An 18,576-nucleotide genomic window follows, 5' to 3' on the forward strand; every position below is an offset into this window, starting at 1 on the left:
CTGAACGCTGTGGGCAACGTTTGCTCAACAACCATTTCTCAACGCACTTCCTCTGGTAGCTGAATGAATGAATGAATGGATGAATGGATGAATGGATGAATGGATGGATGGATGGATGGATGCACAGCCGTGCTGGTTCCCCACAATGGAGCATTCCTCTGCATTGTAGCCGAGGTTGGGTCACCTGAAGTCCAACTTGCACTCTACATGAATAATAAAATGCATACGGAATATACGGACATATTGCTAATATCCACGCGCGCACACGCGGGCACGCACGCACGTACACACAGACACACACACATGCACACGCACACAATGTATTGATATTTCGATTGCTTTTGTTTGCTCAAAAACGTTGCTTCGCTCTTGTCTTCTATACCGTCTGTGTCGGGTGGGAACCTCATTATATGTCTAAATCTGTTCAGGTTTCAAATTCAATAATAGCTAAAAATAGCAGATCTGCAGATATAGCAGATCTGTTATTTACCTTTTTTATGCTTTCGTGTGATGTTGTCGTATGATCAAGTATCAAGTGTTTTTACTTACCAAAACAACAAAAGTAAAACAAAAGAAATAGACTGACAGAAACAATATTCATTCCGATGTATGAATGTCCTATTTGTGATGCCTGATTCTTGCTATGTCATACAACAATGTATGTAGGCTATTGTAAATAAGCAATAATATGTCAAATGAACGCTCCTAAAAAAAGTGTCTCTGTGACACATCTAGGGGCCACAATCTGCATTCAAAGATGTTCCTAGAAGCTTTGTCATTGGTCAAAAAAACCCTGTCGCAATGACTAACAAATCAGGAAGTAGACAGGCAAATCCACCAATGGCAAAGCTTCTAGGAAAATCTTTGAATGCAGATTGCGGCCCCTATAGATGTGTCACAGAGACTAACATTTGTGGGAGAGTTCTACCCATTACTCATGGCTGTCTGAATACCAAAAGAAAACGGTAATTAAAATGTTGACATATTATTGCTTATAGCAGCTTTAAGTCTGGTTTAACCAGTGTCTGCAGACTAGGAATTTGTTTCTCACCTACTGTTCTGTACTTCTGTTAGTGTATATGCCTTCATTCCTTCTGTAAGGGTCCAGGTGACGTGTCTACAGACAGTGTTTTATGAGTGGACCGGTGCTACTGTATATGGACATCATGTTCAGAGCCCTCGTTATAAAAGTGTTGACAAAGACTATGACTAAATATACTGACATTTTCAACAAACAAATAGTTATACACAGGATAGGTGGGCACTATACCGTAGGGACATCTATTCTAGACACCACTAAAATTGGTAATTTTGTCCAAAATGTTAAAAATTAAAAATGGTCTTTTAAGTATTACGTATGTTCATCAAAGGTTTTGTCTCTATTTGTAGCAATTGTAGAAATATTAGACCTTAATTGTCAAATGTTTAAGCATGTTCTAATCATGTATACTTTATTTACTTAAGACCATTTTCCAAATATATATATTATATATATTTTTTTATCTTTTTGGACAAAATGCCAAGTTTACAACGAGGTGCCCACAGATGTCCCTACAGACTGCCCACCTCTCCTGTTATCAGGCCTGGCGGTCCCACAGGGTTCAATTCTGCCCTCCTCAGTTTAAGTTTTATGTACCTGTTTTACTATATAACAAGTGCCCCCACGTCATTTCCAACTGCCCCCCTCAGTCACAGCATACAGACAGACAGGTCCTGGTTGTACCACAGCGTGGCAGACAGACAGGTCCTGGTTGTACCACAGCGTGGCAGACAGACAGGTCCTGGTTGTACCACAGCGTGGCAGACAGACAGGTCCTGGTTGTACCACAGCGTGGCAGACAGACAGGTCCTGGTTGTACCACAGCATGGCAGACAGACAGGTCCTGGTTGTATCACCGCGTGGCAGACAGACAGGTCCTGGTTGTACCACAGCGTGGCAGACAGACAGGTCCTGGTTGTACCACCGCGTGGCAGACAGACAGGTCCTGGTTGTACCACCGCGGCAGACAGGTCCTGGTAACTCAAAACAACTCTCTCTGTGAACACGGCGCCCCCTAGAGAAAGCAATACAACACTGCATGCTTACTGACCAAAAATCATCACAGCACCAGTACTGTGGCCAATGGCCATGCTACTATAGTCTGACATATCTACCCGGATACAGTCAGATTGTTCTTTTTATTAACCAATCACCAGCTTGTTCTTTGTTTTGTTTTGTAACTGGTACAATTATTTCAGTGTTTCAACCAGAGAAAAACAAAATGCTGCATTGCTCGCAATCCGAATACTAAACAGCCCACCCCGAACAATCTTTAAAGCTGTGAAAATGAATATTAGCTTTGTTAAAGTATATAAAGTTTATTTTACCAAAGTATGAAGTGTATTTTAAAGTGTAAAGTATTTTAAACTCGAGCTCAAGCCACAGACGACATATGGGTGTGCATTGTGTAACTATTTACAGCGGTAGCTATGTGTGTTGTTAGGAGGAATCTCCCATTATATAATAATAATAAATAATAATAATAATATTAATAATAATAATATTCTTTATTTGTATCGCACTTTTTAAGACAGGGTTACAAAGTGACTTTGTTGCAACAACATGAACAAATACATTCAACTGAGAGATGGTGCAAGAACTATAATAAAAAGGGGATTTGATGCAAACATGCAGACGTTTGGTCATTTGGAGAAGTCTATAGTGTGTGTGTGTGTGTGTGTGTGTGTGTGTGTGTGTGTGTGTGTGTGTGTGTGTGTGTGTCAAGTGTGTGTGTGTCAAGTGTGTGTGTGTGTGTGTGTGTGTGTGTGTGTTTACATGGCTGTCATGTTGGAAACAGCAGCAAATCAAGCGGGGCACAGCCTTAGGTGCTCAGAGGATTGGATTAGGCAACGGTCTGTTATAGAGTGTAGCGGTCTGTTATAGAGTGTAGCGGTCTGTTATAGAGTGTAGCGGTCTGTTATAGAGTGTAGCGGTCTGTTATAGAGCGTAGTGGTCATTATCAAGACATAACTCACCGCTGAATTCAGCGATTGACCAATCAGAATCAAGCATTAAACCAAGTCATGTTACAGTAATATATTGATTCAACCACCAGCCTCGATCTTCAGTATAACGTCATTATAGGGTCAAACATTTTCAAATAATTGTGGAAATATAGCTGGGATATAATAACGATATAATGAAAAGAAGAAAAAATAACATTTCCATTGTGAGCTTGTAGATCTGCTATTTGTTTAAATGCATTTGCACATTTGAAATGGGACATTCTGCACAATGAGTACTTTTACTTTTTCTACTTCAAATACATTTTGATGCCAATACCTTTGGACTTGACTGAGTATTGATACTTTTACTTGACTAAAACAGTTTAGTACAGCTATACTTTTCTCCCACCACTGTTATAACAGCAGGAGGCCTACCAACAACAGCACTGGCACAATTACACTGGCACGTTTGTCCCAATGTTTGTCTATTTTATTTTTTACTGGCCCTTTTGGGTCACGTGACCATGTGAGCTCGATGCTCTTTGAGAATGTTTAAACAGAGCCTCCATGGAATGTGAAAAAGAGAAATCCCATTCATACTTTTGACGTGCGTCACACACACACACACACACACACACACACACAAGAGAGCAGAGTAGCAGACCCTCAAGCTCACGGCGCGTGACAGCCACGGCATGCTGTGAGCTTGTAGGTCTGCTATTCCAGGCGTTCTGTATGCAGGGGCCCGTGGGGACAGAGTCAAGGGGTCGGTCAGACAACAGAGGCATTTCCTGGTGGGAAAGAGTCTGGGTGGGAGGTCCCTGGGACGTGTCTGACCCACTTTGTCATGAGGTCTACCTGCACAGCCTTTGTGATCCGCTGGTAGATCAAGATTTTGGGCACCCCTGGGTTAAAGGGTTAGCTGTAGGAAATACTTGCCATTAACATTAACATCATGGCATATTAACTCTCTATTTCCCATGCCAATGTCTTATAACGCCAGCACCGCTATTCCAAAGCCCCCTCATGCAGGTGAAGCTTTAAACTATTTTCAGCAATGGGATATTCTGTTTTTTTTGGTGGGTAGATATTGCTGAGCTGGTCATTTTGAAAGTAGATCTCATATCAAGATCAAGTCAAAATAGTGTGGGCAGTGGGCACCCCTGCTTTAACCCATGTCGCCCTCTGCTGGCCAAAAAGAGACATTGCACAACTAATAATTGTGTATATTCCTGCAATATACCTGCATCGAGTGATCTTGGTACATAGAAGTTGATCTATTGAAGATTCTGATCTAAAGTACATAATTTTTGTTTTGATTGTAGCCTATTGCTGTATTGTTGTATTGTTCTTTCTGCTTTGGCAATGTAAACGTATGTTTTCTCATGCCAATAAAGCCCTTTGAATTGAATTGAATTGAATTGCATGCAGCCTGCAGACAATTATCTGTCATTATACCACAGGTCTTTATCACGCCCCCTTATAACCCAGCGTGCAGCAGGCAGCACTCTGAGCACTGATTTCTGAATTGATCACAGTGAGTCTCGGGTCGGTGACGGTCAGTCAGTATTCATTCCTACCGAAAACATGCTCTCCTCCAGCGGGCTGACCTGCATGGTGCTGTCGCTGCTCCTCCTCCTGCAGAGCCAGGCTGCTGCGGGTCGTCAGAACCAGACTGAGAACCCCCATCCTCTCCTGGTGTTCTGCATCGACGCGATCCGTTACGACTACCTGGACGACCTGAGCGATCTGCCCGGCTTCCGACAGCTGGTGCTGGACGGAGTCAAAGTGGACTACTTGACGCCCGACTTCCCCAGCCTATCGTACACCAACTATTACTCCTTCATGACGGGTAAGTGTTTATCATACCCCAATTATAGGCTACCACAATTATTACTCCTTAGTCCAAGTTACTGACGAGTAAGGCCTCATTCACACATACCAAACCAAACACCAATCAAGCAAATGTTTGGTCGTTTTTTTGTTTTTCTGGGCCACCACAATGCTTTTTCAATGGGAGTCACATATGGTTTGATTTGATCAAACATTTGTGTTTGTTTGCTGATTGCTGGTGGTTTTCTGCTTATGGTCTTGGCTTGAAATGCGTATATAACTTTTTTCCACATAACTTATTCTATCAGGAAGTTATGCACCCTAAACCTAACCTTAACCCATGTCTAACCAATGACTAGTCTAAACTAAGTATGCACCCTAAACCTAACCTTAACCCATGTCTAACCAATGACTAGTCTAAACTAAGTATGTACCCCGTTGGTTGTCCCCATATCAATTAGAAAAAAAAGCTACTTTTTAGATTTTTAAGCTGGCACAAAAGTTTTTAAATGACAATCTATATTACCAAATGCCCTTTGTATTTGTTTTAAACCATTCAATGTAAACCATGATTAACGGTTGACAATTAACCAACCCCAAGAAAAGTGATACAGGCGCAGCTCCCGCCTGTCGGGCACTACTGTATGCCACAAATACAATTTCAATTCCAGACTTTCTGGAAATAAAAACGTCTGGGTTTCCGAGGCTGTAGTTGTATTAAGAGGCTTCCAACAACTTGGGATGACAACAGAAAAAGCAGCTAAAACGGCTTGCAAAATTCTGTGAAATCTCTTCTACGCTAATCGGTAGCCGTCAAATATGGCAAGGAATGGATGCTGTTACTTGTACCCAAGTACATTTTGTACAGCCTCTCGTAAATGTCCTTGTATTGCATCTCTTATGTGGACATGAATAAATGATTATGTGTGTGTGTGTGTGTGTGTGTGCGTGCTCAGGGCGGTACAGTGAGGTCCACGACATGACGGGTAACCACATGTGGGATGAAGACAGTCTCATGTCGTTCAAGATCGGCACCAACGCAGACAGCCGTCATCCTGTCTGGTGGGACGGCTCGGAACCGCTGTGGGTCACCATGCAGAATCTGGGGAAGAAGGTCTACATGTACTACTGGCCTGGTGAGTACAGGACCGCTATGGAGGGTGTACATGTGTTGGTGAGGGGTCTGTTAAAACGACCGGATTAAGGTTGGTGAGCGGTCCGTGGGTGTGTGCTTGTGTCAAATACGTTTGGGTACATGTGTGGGTATTTGTCCAAGATTTGCTGACATTTTGTACAAATATTTGTGTCCTTGTATTGCATCTCTTGTATGTGGACATAAATAAATGATTAAATGTGTGTGTGTGTGTGTGTGCGTCCAGGGTGTGAGGTAGAGATTCTGGGTGTGCGTCCGACATTCTGTGAGGAGTATGTTGACATCCCGTCAGATAAGAACTTCACTGACTCCATTGAAGACGCTCTGAACGTACTGGGGTGAGACATGCGCGCACACACACACACACACCTCATAAACCAAGGACCCCCAAATAAAACTCATATGCATTTAGCTCCAGACCCTCATCTGAACCAGAGCAAGGTGCATCAATGTTTAGATGTTCTGTTGTACACGCCATTAGTCTCCATGTTCTTCAGAGTATGTAAGACACTGATTTGCTATATGGCACATTAGGAGTCCAACTAGTACGAGTGGTTCATTTGTATTAGTTAGTGTATTTAATGCATTAGTTTAGCATAAATACACAAATTGGGCTAACAACGGCCATGGGTTTTTTGCAATTAGTTTGAGGTCAAATTACATTTATTAAATTATTATTACTGGACTGTGTGTGTAGGTCTGGCGAAGCGGCCATGGCAGCAGTGTACCATGAGAAGATCGACACTGAGGGTCACCACTTTGGACCGGACTCTCCCCAGGTCAGGGCGGCTCTCAGACAGGTGGACTCCGCCATGGTGACCCTGCACACCAAACTGGAGGTCTGTAAGAGGGTCTGTGTGGATGTTCTCTCCTTCTGTAAGAGGGTCTGTGTGGATGTTCTCTCCTTCTGTAAGAGGGTCTGTGTAGATTTCCTCACCTTCTGTCTTTTTGTGTCCAGGAGAAGAATCTGACCGGTCGGGTCAACATAGTTCTGTTCTCGGACCACGGCATGACTCCCCTCAGCTGGATGGAGAAAGTGATCGAGCTGGACAAATACATCAACATGTCCGACTTGGTCAAGATGATGGGCACCTCACCCGTGATCAGCCTCTGGCCCCGAGAGAACGCAGAGCAACAGGTCAGAACATTGTTCTTACACACGGCACCAGGTCAGAACATTGTTCTTACACACTGACAGAGCATTGTTCTATTTCGGGGGGTGCCAACTTTTGTTTATACCAAGCTAACGTGCTTGGCCCTTCAAAGTCAGCTGGCATTTAAAAACGTAAAAGTCGATAACAACAGTTTATTGGAACCAATGACGACGAATTTTCACCAAAAACCCAGACGTCTTGAATGAAACGTCTAACATGCAGGTGTACAGGTTCTAACATGCAGGTGTACAGGTTCTAACATGCAGGTGTACACTGCCCTCTCCCAGGTGCTAACATGCAGGTGTTTTCCATGCAGGTGTACACTGCCCTCTCCCAGGTTCCTAACATGCAGGTGTACAGGGTTCAGGACATTCCAAAACGCTTCCACTACCGAGAAGGGAAGTTCGTCGCCACGCTGACCCTGGTGGCCGATCCTGGGTGGTTCATCACTGAGGTGAGAGATATACCATAGACATCATATAAACGCCTCCTCCTGGCTCTGGGGTGTTTCTCCTCCTGGCTCTGGGGCAATCTGTCTAATCAAAGGTGTGTGTGTGTGTGTGATGAAGAAATAACACACGGCTGAATTCAGCTCTTGACCAATTAAGCATTGAACCAAGCCATGTAATAAACTCGTTGTGTGCGTTCCAGAATCAGAGCACACTTCCGTACTGGGATAACGGGACTGGGCACCCCGCATGGCAACAGGGTTGGCATGGTTACGACAACGAGTTCATCGACATGAGAGGATTCTTCATGGCCTCCGGACCGGGTGAGTAGAGCCACACCCACATAGGACTTCCTACTTTCTGATATGAACAATAAGGGCATCACACGACTAGCACTTTGGATATGGAATGACACTGATCATCCTCTGTATCGCTGCTTTAACCTCATGCCATCAGGACAAAGATACAGAACCTTGCCCTGAAAAAAGGTCTGTTTCAGCAGGAGTTTTGTCCCCTCATTAACCCATTTAGGCCTGACCTCAAAATTAAAAGACAAATCTTCTAAATCCTCCAGTTTTCTGAAATAAATATTTTCAGGAGTTTTTCCAAAAATAGCAGACCTACAAGCTCGTGGTGCGCTATGAGCTTGTAGATCTGCTACACAAAGGGGTTCCCGCCCCAAAATGGGTTAAACAAAGTGTCCTGCCGATAGGATGGTTCTGTACACAGTGGGGACCTCATGTTTTGGTATTGTCTTGGTGTTATGTACTGTTATGTAGACGATTATTATTAACTACAGATAGAAATGCATGTGGAATCAGGACACGGTAATACTATTTAGTTCCAAAACGTTTTATCCGTTTGTCGACCAAAAAGGGAAGATGACAGTGAAAGCCTAACATTCAAAGAATGGATATACTAGCATTGATTACTTTATTAGACAGAAATGTGAAACCCTTGGTCTACTCTAAAAGGATAACATAATTCATTGTCATCACAAAATATAAAATGTACAGAGTGGAAAAGATGCTGTATAGGGTGGTTGTTCAGTAAATATTTCCATCCCCCATAGACTTCAAGCGCGACGTGCGCGCGCCGCCCATCCGCACCGTAGACGTGTACAACCTGCTGTGTAAGATGCTGGACGTGGAGCCGCTGCCAAACAACGGCTCGTGGGCCCGCGTGGAGAACCTGCTGAGAGACTCGCCCACACGCCGTCGGCGGTCCCTGCCTTCCTCTCTGCCTGGTCAGACGCTTTGTCCAATTCATTTTGAAAATGAGCCATGTGAACTAAGTACAGTTGGAGGTTTAACCCATTTAGGTCTGACGTCTTAAAAATCCATAATATGTTTCTGTATAAGTGGTGCTCAATATTTCATGTCAAGGACCCCAAAGATTATATGTAATGTCACGTGCCTCCGCGCCCCATTTGAAAATATGTTGTTCCAGGGACCCCCCCCCCCCAGAAGTAAAGATTTGAGTTAAAAACTCTAACAATATATACTCGAAGATTTGAGGCACATTTTCACGATTTCTTTCAAAAATAGCAGACCTAAAAGTTCATACATTTGAATTAGCATTTCCATTTCCACAATGAACATTTGCCCTGTCATGATGAATACAGGCCTATATAGTTACATTTGAGACATGTATTTATTTGTGTATTTTCATGATAGTTTTGTTGAGCTGGCCGTGGCCTATTGGGTAGGTTCCTGGTGCATAAACTGACGGAGGCTGTAATTGTGACTGAACGAACTGAGAGGTATATTTGTGTCTTTAGGCCTTGTTCCTGTGGAGAACCTGCTGAGCGCCTCGCCCGGACGCCATCAGCAGCGCATGACGATGAGCGCCTGCACCGGTCTGTGGAGCGCAGGCCTGATGGCCGCCATACTGCCTCTGCTATGGCCTTAACCCAATTTAGGCCTGACGTCGAAATAAAAATAAAAGTCTTCTAAATCCTGACAGTTTTCTGAAATGCCCAGTTTCTTTATGAGTGCTTCTCAATATTTCATGTCAAGGACCACCGCCACATTTTCATGATTTTTCAAAAATAGCAAATCTACAAGCTCGTAGTGCGACACAATGGATTCAGCATCATGAACACCCTAGTTTGACTTTATGCTACATAAAGCATGATGAAATTTGGATTTTTTTTGCCTTTTATAGGTTGTTAATGGTATGGTCACACATTATGCCAATTATAAAAATTGCTCAACATATGTGAAGGGTTCTCTGCCATCCACTAGGGGAAGTATCTAAACTATTTGACATTGATGAGTGTATTTCTTCAATATGCAAGTTAGCATCCGGCAGTTTCTACATGCTGGGGACCCATACTCAACATTTATAACATAACAGTTTGGTGTACTCAACATGTACTCCGGGTTCACAATGGGGCTCTATGGGCTAGCAACTATAGACTATGGTGGAACAGAAGTGTCGCCGATACGTTCCAAATATCATCAGAGTATTCTGAGACACCCTGCCCTGGACATGCGTCACGGCACCCACTGGTAAGACCACTGCTTCAGGAGTATTCAAGTGTATACTGTAGGACAGACCCCCGTTTTACTGTGGCCTTAGGTCAAGGTCAAGACCTGGCCTTGGGACAGCCAGTCACCGTGCTTCATATCTGACACTGGCTGAGACCCCGCCCGCACATGTGTACACATGCACGCACGCACAAAATGCACGCACTCATGCATTCATGTGCACTATTTAAATGGCTCATTTAAATGTAAATATTGATTGATGTTTATAGGACTGTTCAGGTGAGTTTTAGCAGGTTGGTCTTCAGCCTCTCAGACTTGTAGCCTGTCAGAATTAGTAGTTTCAGTTTACAGTTTAATGGGAAACACTGCTCTCTGCTGGTCAGAGAACAGCAGCGCCTTACATCGGGTCTTGGTGTTGCCAAGTCTGCTTATTATAAGCGACGTTGGGCTTGTTTCTTTTTTTGTAAAACGTTGTTTTTGGGCTTGTTAAAAAGAGACATTGCACAACTAATAATTGTGTATATTCCTGCAATATACCTGCATCGAGTGATCTTGGTACATAGAAGTTGATCTATTGAAGATTCTGATCTAAAGTACATAATTTTTGTTTTGATTGTAGCCTATTGCTGTATTGTTGTATTGTTCTTTCTGCTTTGGCAATGTAAACGTATGTTTTCTCATGCCAATAAAGCCCTTTGAATTGAATTGAATTGAATTGCATGCAGCCTGCAGACAATTATCTGTCATTATACCACAGGTCTTTATCACGCCCCCTTATAACCCAGCGTGCAGCAGGCAGCACTCTGAGCACTGATTTCTGAATTGATCACAGTGAGTCTCGGGTCGGTGACGGTCAGTCAGTATTCATTCCTACCGAAAACATGCTCTCCTCCAGCGGGCTGACCTGCATGGTGCTGTCGCTGCTCCTCCTCCTGCAGAGCCAGGCTGCTGCGGGTCGTCAGAACCAGACTGAGAACCCCCATCCTCTCCTGGTGTTCTGCATCGACGCGATCCGTTACGACTACCTGGACGACCTGAGCGATCTGCCCGGCTTCCGACAGCTGGTGCTGGACGGAGTCAAAGTGGACTACTTGACGCCCGACTTCCCCAGCCTATCGTACACCAACTATTACTCCTTCATGACGGGTAAGTGTTTATCATACCCCAATTATAGGCTACCACAATTATTACTCCTTAGTCCAAGTTACTGACGAGTAAGGCCTCATTCACACATACCAAACCAAACACCAATCAAGCAAATGTTTGGTCGTTTTTTTGTTTTTCTGGGCCACCACAATGCTTTTTCAATGGGAGTCACATATGGTTTGATTTGATCAAACATTTGTGTTTGTTTGCTGATTGCTGGTGGTTTTCTGCTTATGGTCTTGGCTTGAAATGCGTATATAACTTTTTTCCACATAACTTATTCTATCAGGAAGTTATGCACCCTAAACCTAACCTTAACCCATGTCTAACCAATGACTAGTCTAAACTAAGTATGCACCCTAAACCTAACCTTAACCCATGTCTAACCAATGACTAGTCTAAACTAAGTATGTACCCCGTTGGTTGTCCCCATATCAATTAGAAAAAAAAGCTACTTTTTAGATTTTTAAGCTGGCACAAAAGTTTTTAAATGACAATCTATATTACCAAATGCCCTTTGTATTTGTTTTAAACCATTCAATGTAAACCATGATTAACGGTTGACAATTAACCAACCCCAAGAAAAGTGATACAGGCGCAGCTCCCGCCTGTCGGGCACTACTGTATGCCACAAATACAATTTCAATTCCAGACTTTCTGGAAATAAAAACGTCTGGGTTTCCGAGGCTGTAGTTGTATTAAGAGGCTTCCAACAACTTGGGATGACAACAGAAAAAGCAGCTAAAACGGCTTGCAAAATTCTGTGAAATCTCTTCTACGCTAATCGGTAGCCGTCAAATATGGCAAGGAATGGATGCTGTTACTTGTACCCAAGTACATTTTGTACAGCCTCTCGTAAATGTCCTTGTATTGCATCTCTTATGTGGACATGAATAAATGATTATGTGTGTGTGTGTGTGTGTGTGTGCGTGCTCAGGGCGGTACAGTGAGGTCCACGACATGACGGGTAACCACATGTGGGATGAAGACAGTCTCATGTCGTTCAAGATCGGCACCAACGCAGACAGCCGTCATCCTGTCTGGTGGGACGGCTCGGAACCGCTGTGGGTCACCATGCAGAATCTGGGGAAGAAGGTCTACATGTACTACTGGCCTGGTGAGTACAGGACCGCTATGGAGGGTGTACATGTGTTGGTGAGGGGTCTGTTAAAACGACCGGATTAAGGTTGGTGAGCGGTCCGTGGGTGTGTGCTTGTGTCAAATACGTTTGGGTACATGTGTGGGTATTTGTCCAAGATTTGCTGACATTTTGTACAAATATTTGTGTCCTTGTATTGCATCTCTTGTATGTGGACATAAATAAATGATTAAATGTGTGTGTGTGTGTGTGTGCGTCCAGGGTGTGAGGTAGAGATTCTGGGTGTGCGTCCGACATTCTGTGAGGAGTATGTTGACATCCCGTCAGATAAGAACTTCACTGACTCCATTGAAGACGCTCTGAACGTACTGGGGTGAGACATGCGCGCACACACACACACACACCTCATAAACCAAGGACCCCCAAATAAAACTCATATGCATTTAGCTCCAGACCCTCATCTGAACCAGAGCAAGGTGCATCAATGTTTAGATGTTCTGTTGTACACGCCATTAGTCTCCATGTTCTTCAGAGTATGTAAGACACTGATTTGCTATATGGCACATTAGGAGTCCAACTAGTACGAGTGGTTCATTTGTATTAGTTAGTGTATTTAATGCATTAGTTTAGCATAAATACACAAATTGGGCTAACAACGGCCATGGGTTTTTTGCAATTAGTTTGAGGTCAAATTACATTTATTAAATTATTATTACTGGACTGTGTGTGTAGGTCTGGCGAAGCGGCCATGGCAGCAGTGTACCATGAGAAGATCGACACTGAGGGTCACCACTTTGGACCGGACTCTCCCCAGGTCAGGGCGGCTCTCAGACAGGTGGACTCCGCCATGGTGACCCTGCACACCAAACTGGAGGTCTGTAAGAGGGTCTGTGTGGATGTTCTCTCCTTCTGTAAGAGGGTCTGTGTGGATGTTCTCTCCTTCTGTAAGAGGGTCTGTGTAGATTTCCTCACCTTCTGTCTTTTTGTGTCCAGGAGAAGAATCTGACCGGTCGGGTCAACATAGTTCTGTTCTCGGACCACGGCATGACTCCCCTCAGCTGGATGGAGAAAGTGATCGAGCTGGACAAATACATCAACATGTCCGACTTGGTCAAGATGATGGGCACCTCACCCGTGATCAGCCTCTGGCCCCGAGAGAACGCAGAGCAACAGGTCAGAACATTGTTCTTACACACGGCACCAGGTCAGAACATTGTTCTTACACACTGACAGAGCATTGTTCTATTTCGGGGGGTGCCAACTTTTGTTTATACCAAGCTAACGTGCTTGGCCCTTCAAAGTCAGCTGGCATTTAAAAACGTAAAAGTCGATAACAACAGTTTATTGGAACCAATGACGACGAATTTTCACCAAAAACCCAGACGTCTTGAATGAAACGTCTAACATGCAGGTGTACAGGTTCTAACATGCAGGTGTACAGGTTCTAACATGCAGGTGTACACTGCCCTCTCCCAGGTGCTAACATGCAGGTGTTTTCCATGCAGGTGTACACTGCCCTCTCCCAGGTTCCTAACATGCAGGTGTACAGGGTTCAGGACATTCCAAAACGCTTCCACTACCGAGAAGGGAAGTTCGTCGCCACGCTGACCCTGGTGGCCGATCCTGGGTGGTTCATCACTGAGGTGAGAGATATACCATAGACATCATATAAACGCCTCCTCCTGGCTCTGGGGTGTTTCTCCTCCTGGCTCTGGGGCAATCTGTCTAATCAAAGGTGTGTGTGTGTGTGTGATGAAGAAATAACACACGGCTGAATTCAGCTCTTGACCAATTAAGCATTGAACCAAGCCATGTAATAAACTCGTTGTGTGCGTTCCAGAATCAGAGCACACTTCCGTACTGGGATAACGGGACTGGGCACCCCGCATGGCAACAGGGTTGGCATGGTTACGACAACGAGTTCATCGACATGAGAGGATTCTTCATGGCCTCCGGACCGGGTGAGTAGAGCCACACCCACATAGGACTTCCTACTTTCTGATATGAACAATAAGGGCATCACACGACTAGCACTTTGGATATGGAATGACACTGATCATCCTCTGTATCGCTGCTTTAACCTCATGCCATCAGGACAAAGATACAGAACCTTGCCCTGAAAAAAGGTCTGTTTCAGCAGGAGTTTTGTCCCCTCATTAACCCATTTAGGCCTGACCTCAAAATTAAAAGACAAATCTTCTAAATCCTCCAGTTTTCTGAAATAAATATTTTCAGGAGTTTTTCCAAAAATAGCAGACCTACAAGCTCGTGGTGCGCTATGAGCTTGTAGATCTGCTACACAAAGGGGTTCCCGCCCCAAAATGGGTTAAACAAAGTGTCCTGCCGATAGGATGGTTCTGTACACAGTGGGGACCTCATGTTTTGGTATTGTCTTGGTGTTATGTACTGTTATGTAGACGATTATTATTAACTACAGATAGAAATGCATGTGGAATCAGGACACGGTAATACTATTTAGTTCCAAAACGTTTTATCCGTTTGTCGACCAAAAAGGGAAGATGACAGTGAAAGCCTAACATTCAAAGAATGGATATACTAGCATTGATTACTTTATTAGACAGAAATGTGAAACCCTTGGTCTACTCTAAAAGGATAACATAATTCATTGTCATCACAAAATATAAAATGTACAGAGTGGAAAAGATGCTGTATAGGGTGGTTGTTCAGTAAATATTTCCATCCCCCATAGACTTCAAGCGCGACGTGCGCGCGCCGCCCATCCGCACCGTAGACGTGTACAACCTGCTGTGTAAGATGCTGGACGTGGAGCCGCTGCCAAACAACGGCTCGTGGGCCCGCGTGGAGAACCTGCTGAGAGACTCGCCCACACGCCGTCGGCGGTCCCTGCCTTCCTCTCTGCCTGGTCAGACGCTTTGTCCAATTCATTTTGAAAATGAGCCATGTGAACTAAGTACAGTTGGAGGTTTAACCCATTTAGGTCTGACGTCTTAAAAATCCATAATATGTTTCTGTATAAGTGGTGCTCAATATTTCATGTCAAGGACCCCAAAGATTATATGTAATGTCACGTGCCTCCGCGCCCCATTTGAAAATATGTTGTTCCAGGGACCCCCCCCCCCCAGAAGTAAAGATTTGAGTTAAAAACTCTAACAATATATACTCGAAGATTTGAGGCACATTTTCACGATTTCTTTCAAAAATAGCAGACCTAAAAGTTCATACATTTGAATTAGCATTTCCATTTCCACAATGAACATTTGCCCTGTCATGATGAATACAGGCCTATATAGTTACATTTGAGACATGTATTTATTTGTGTATTTTCATGATAGTTTTGTTGAGCTGGCCGTGGCCTATTGGGTAGGTTCCTGGTGCATAAACTGACGGAGGCTGTAATTGTGACTGAACGAACTGAGAGGTATATTTGTGTCTTTAGGCCTTGTTCCTGTGGAGAACCTGCTGAGCGCCTCGCCCGGACGCCATCAGCAGCGCATGACGATGAGCGCCTGCACCGGTCTGTGGAGCGCAGGCCTGATGGCCGCCATACTGCCTCTGCTATGGCCTTAACCCAATTTAGGCCTGACGTCGAAATAAAAATAAAAGTCTTCTAAATCCTGACAGTTTTCTGAAATGCCCAGTTTCTTTATGAGTGCTTCTCAATATTTCATGTCAAGGACCACCGCCACATTTTCATGATTTTTCAAAAATAGCAAATCTACAAGCTCGTAGTGCGACACAATGGATTCAGCATCATGAACACCCTAGTTTGACTTTATGCTACATAAAGCATGATGAAATTTGGATTTTTTTTGCCTTTTATAGGTTGTTAATGGTATGGTCACACATTATGCCAATTATAAAAATTGCTCAACATATGTGAAGGGTTCTCTGCCATCCACTAGGGGAAGTATCTAAACTATTTGACATTGATGAGTGTATTTCTTCAATATGCAAGTTAGCATCCGGCAGTTTCTACATGCTGGGGACCCATACTCAACATTTATAACATAACAGTTTGGTGTACTCAACATGTACTCCGGGTTCACAATGGGGCTCTATGGGCTAGCAACTATAGACTATGGTGGAACAGAAGTGTCGCCGATACGTTCCAAATATCATCAGAGTATTCTGAGACACCCTGCCCTGGACATGCGTCACGGCACCCACTGGTAAGACCACTGCTTCAGGAGTATTCAAGTGTATACTGTAGGACAGACCCCCGTTTTACTGTGGCCTTAGGTCAAGGTCAAGACCTGGCCTTGGGACAGCCAGTCACCGTGCTTCATATCTGACACTGGCTGAGACCCCGCCCGCACATGTGTACACATGCACGCACGCACAAAATGCACGCACTCATGCATTCATGTGCACTATTTAAATGGCTCATTTAAATGTAAATATTGATTGATGTTTATAGGACTGTTCAGGTGAGTTTTAGCAGGTTGGTCTTCAGCCTCTCAGACTTGTAGCCTGTCAGAATTAGTAGTTTCAGTTTACAGTTTAATGGGAAACACTGCTCTCTGCTGGTCAGAGAACAGCAGCGCCTTACATCGGGTCTTGGTGTTGCCAAGTCTGCTTATTATAAGCGACGTTGGGCTTGTTTCTTTTTTTGTAAAACGTTGTTTTTGGGCTTGTTTCTAAACTGGGTAGGGGTTTTTTTTTCGGCTTCCTTCCTAATTAGGTACCTCAAACTTTTTCGTGTCAAGAACCCCCAACTTAATATATATTTTTACGCCGACCTCAAAATATTTTGGGGACCCCCTAAAGATAGGCCTATATATTGCTAGCTATATATTAAAGAGATATTTCACGTTCAAACATAGTTTTTAAGTTACAAAGGGAGTCTACCAACGCGCCTCAAGCCTAAAACGGCTGATCCGGTGCTTCACAGGTGCAGGGACATCAAAGTTGCAGGTCTTCATCAGAGTCATGATGACTCTGATGAAGACCGCAAGGTCGAAACGTTAGTCGTTTTGTATACTCAGCACCTTAATAAAAGGCCCTAAATGTCCGTGATGCTCCAGTCTCCTCTCCTTTTGCATAGTTTTTAAGTTGCTTGACTGAATCAGGTGGTTCCGAAGCGTCACAGACTGTGTTTTGGGGGACGAGAGTTTTGGTATTCGCTAGTTGACAGACTCAGTATTTAGATTTTTGATATTCATTTAATCAGAAAAGAGAAGGGAACCCACACACTCATATGCTCAGAAAGATTAATTTATTGACAACGTTTCGAGCCAAGGCTCTTTATTTGGTCAAAAACTTTTCCTATGTTATTTTTTGAACCCAGCACCTCCACGAAGTGCATATTTTACTATAGTTTCTATATTCATTTCATCATACACGATTAATTAGAATATGAAGGACCCCAATTGAAACAAGCCTTTCTTGGGTTTTAAATCCTGATGACAGAACCTTAATTGTATATTGAACTGTGCTTTTTTTATGCAAACTGTTTAAAGTAGCCTATGTAATCAATCAATCAATCAATCAAACATGCCCAGCCCCCTTCCTCTTAACTTTTGACTTTTTTTGAGGGGCACTAACCCCTCCTATATTTGCTAGCTTTGAGTGTTGAGTGCACAAACATTGAAGACGAAAGGGAGGACGCAAAGTGTTTGTATTAACTGTAAACACAATTAACGTTGACAAGAAAAGTGAGGACGCAATTTGTGATTGGCCGGAATGATGTACATAATCATTTGTGATTATTTGATTGGTTGAGCACGGAATGTGATGTATGATATGAGCGCCCCTCACTTCACACAGGTGTGATTTTCATTACATTTATTAAATAATTAATGGAACTCCTATATACAGGTTTAATGTTTGTTTTTAGTTCAATGTTTGTTTTAAAAACGCCATCGACAACAATGGGAAAATTTACATCATCAGTAATAATTGTATATTGTACATTTAGAAGGCCTGATAAATCTCCTGGTGCACAAACTTGGACACATCATCATAGAGATGTTATCTGGAATCATTGGATCATGTTTCTGTGTCTTAATTGAAACATCAGGTCGCCAGCTGCATCCTCCAGGCAGCAGTGGCGTTTCCAGGAATTACATTTTGGGCAGGCAAGATGTGTTCATTTTAGTCACAATCGTAGCACTACAGGTTTTCATATACCTGCCAGACGAGTAGGATACAAAGGCTGATGGGTGATTGCACCATTCAGTTCACACGGGTGTGATTATTTTCTCATTGTATGGAGTTTGGCCAGGCAGAAATGGATTTGGACAGTCGTCCTTTCTGGCCTTGCCCATGCATGATGCATCCACAC

At 43.6% G+C, this 18,576-nt stretch overlaps 2 protein-coding genes across 2 annotated transcripts; both read left to right on the forward strand.

The window, feature by feature from the left end:
* Positions 1–4,572: 4,572 nt before the first annotated feature.
* Positions 4,573–9,485, forward strand: LOC308322312 (glycerophosphocholine cholinephosphodiesterase ENPP6-like; the record flags this gene model as incomplete). Its single annotated transcript, XM_080773514.1, has 9 exons — positions 4,573–4,837; positions 5,775–5,954; positions 6,198–6,309; positions 6,669–6,810; positions 6,930–7,109; positions 7,442–7,579; positions 7,777–7,897; positions 8,647–8,820; positions 9,355–9,485. 9 exons carry the CDS (start codon positions 4,573–4,575, stop codon positions 9,483–9,485), a joined length of 1,443 nt encoding a protein of 480 aa, XP_080629640.1.
* A 1,462-nt stretch (positions 9,486–10,947) lies between these two features.
* On the forward strand, positions 10,948–15,860 carry LOC308322313 (glycerophosphocholine cholinephosphodiesterase ENPP6-like; the record flags this gene model as incomplete). Its single annotated transcript, XM_080773515.1, has 9 exons — positions 10,948–11,212; positions 12,150–12,329; positions 12,573–12,684; positions 13,044–13,185; positions 13,305–13,484; positions 13,817–13,954; positions 14,152–14,272; positions 15,022–15,195; positions 15,730–15,860. 9 exons carry the CDS (start codon positions 10,948–10,950, stop codon positions 15,858–15,860), a joined length of 1,443 nt encoding a protein of 480 aa, XP_080629641.1.
* Between the last annotated feature and the right edge of the window lie 2,716 nt (positions 15,861–18,576).

The sequence above is a fragment of the Protomyctophum bolini genome (assembly GCF_963924005.1).
Source record: "Protomyctophum bolini genome assembly, chromosome: 10".
Taxonomy (NCBI): domain Eukaryota; kingdom Metazoa; phylum Chordata; class Actinopteri; order Myctophiformes; family Myctophidae; genus Protomyctophum; species Protomyctophum bolini.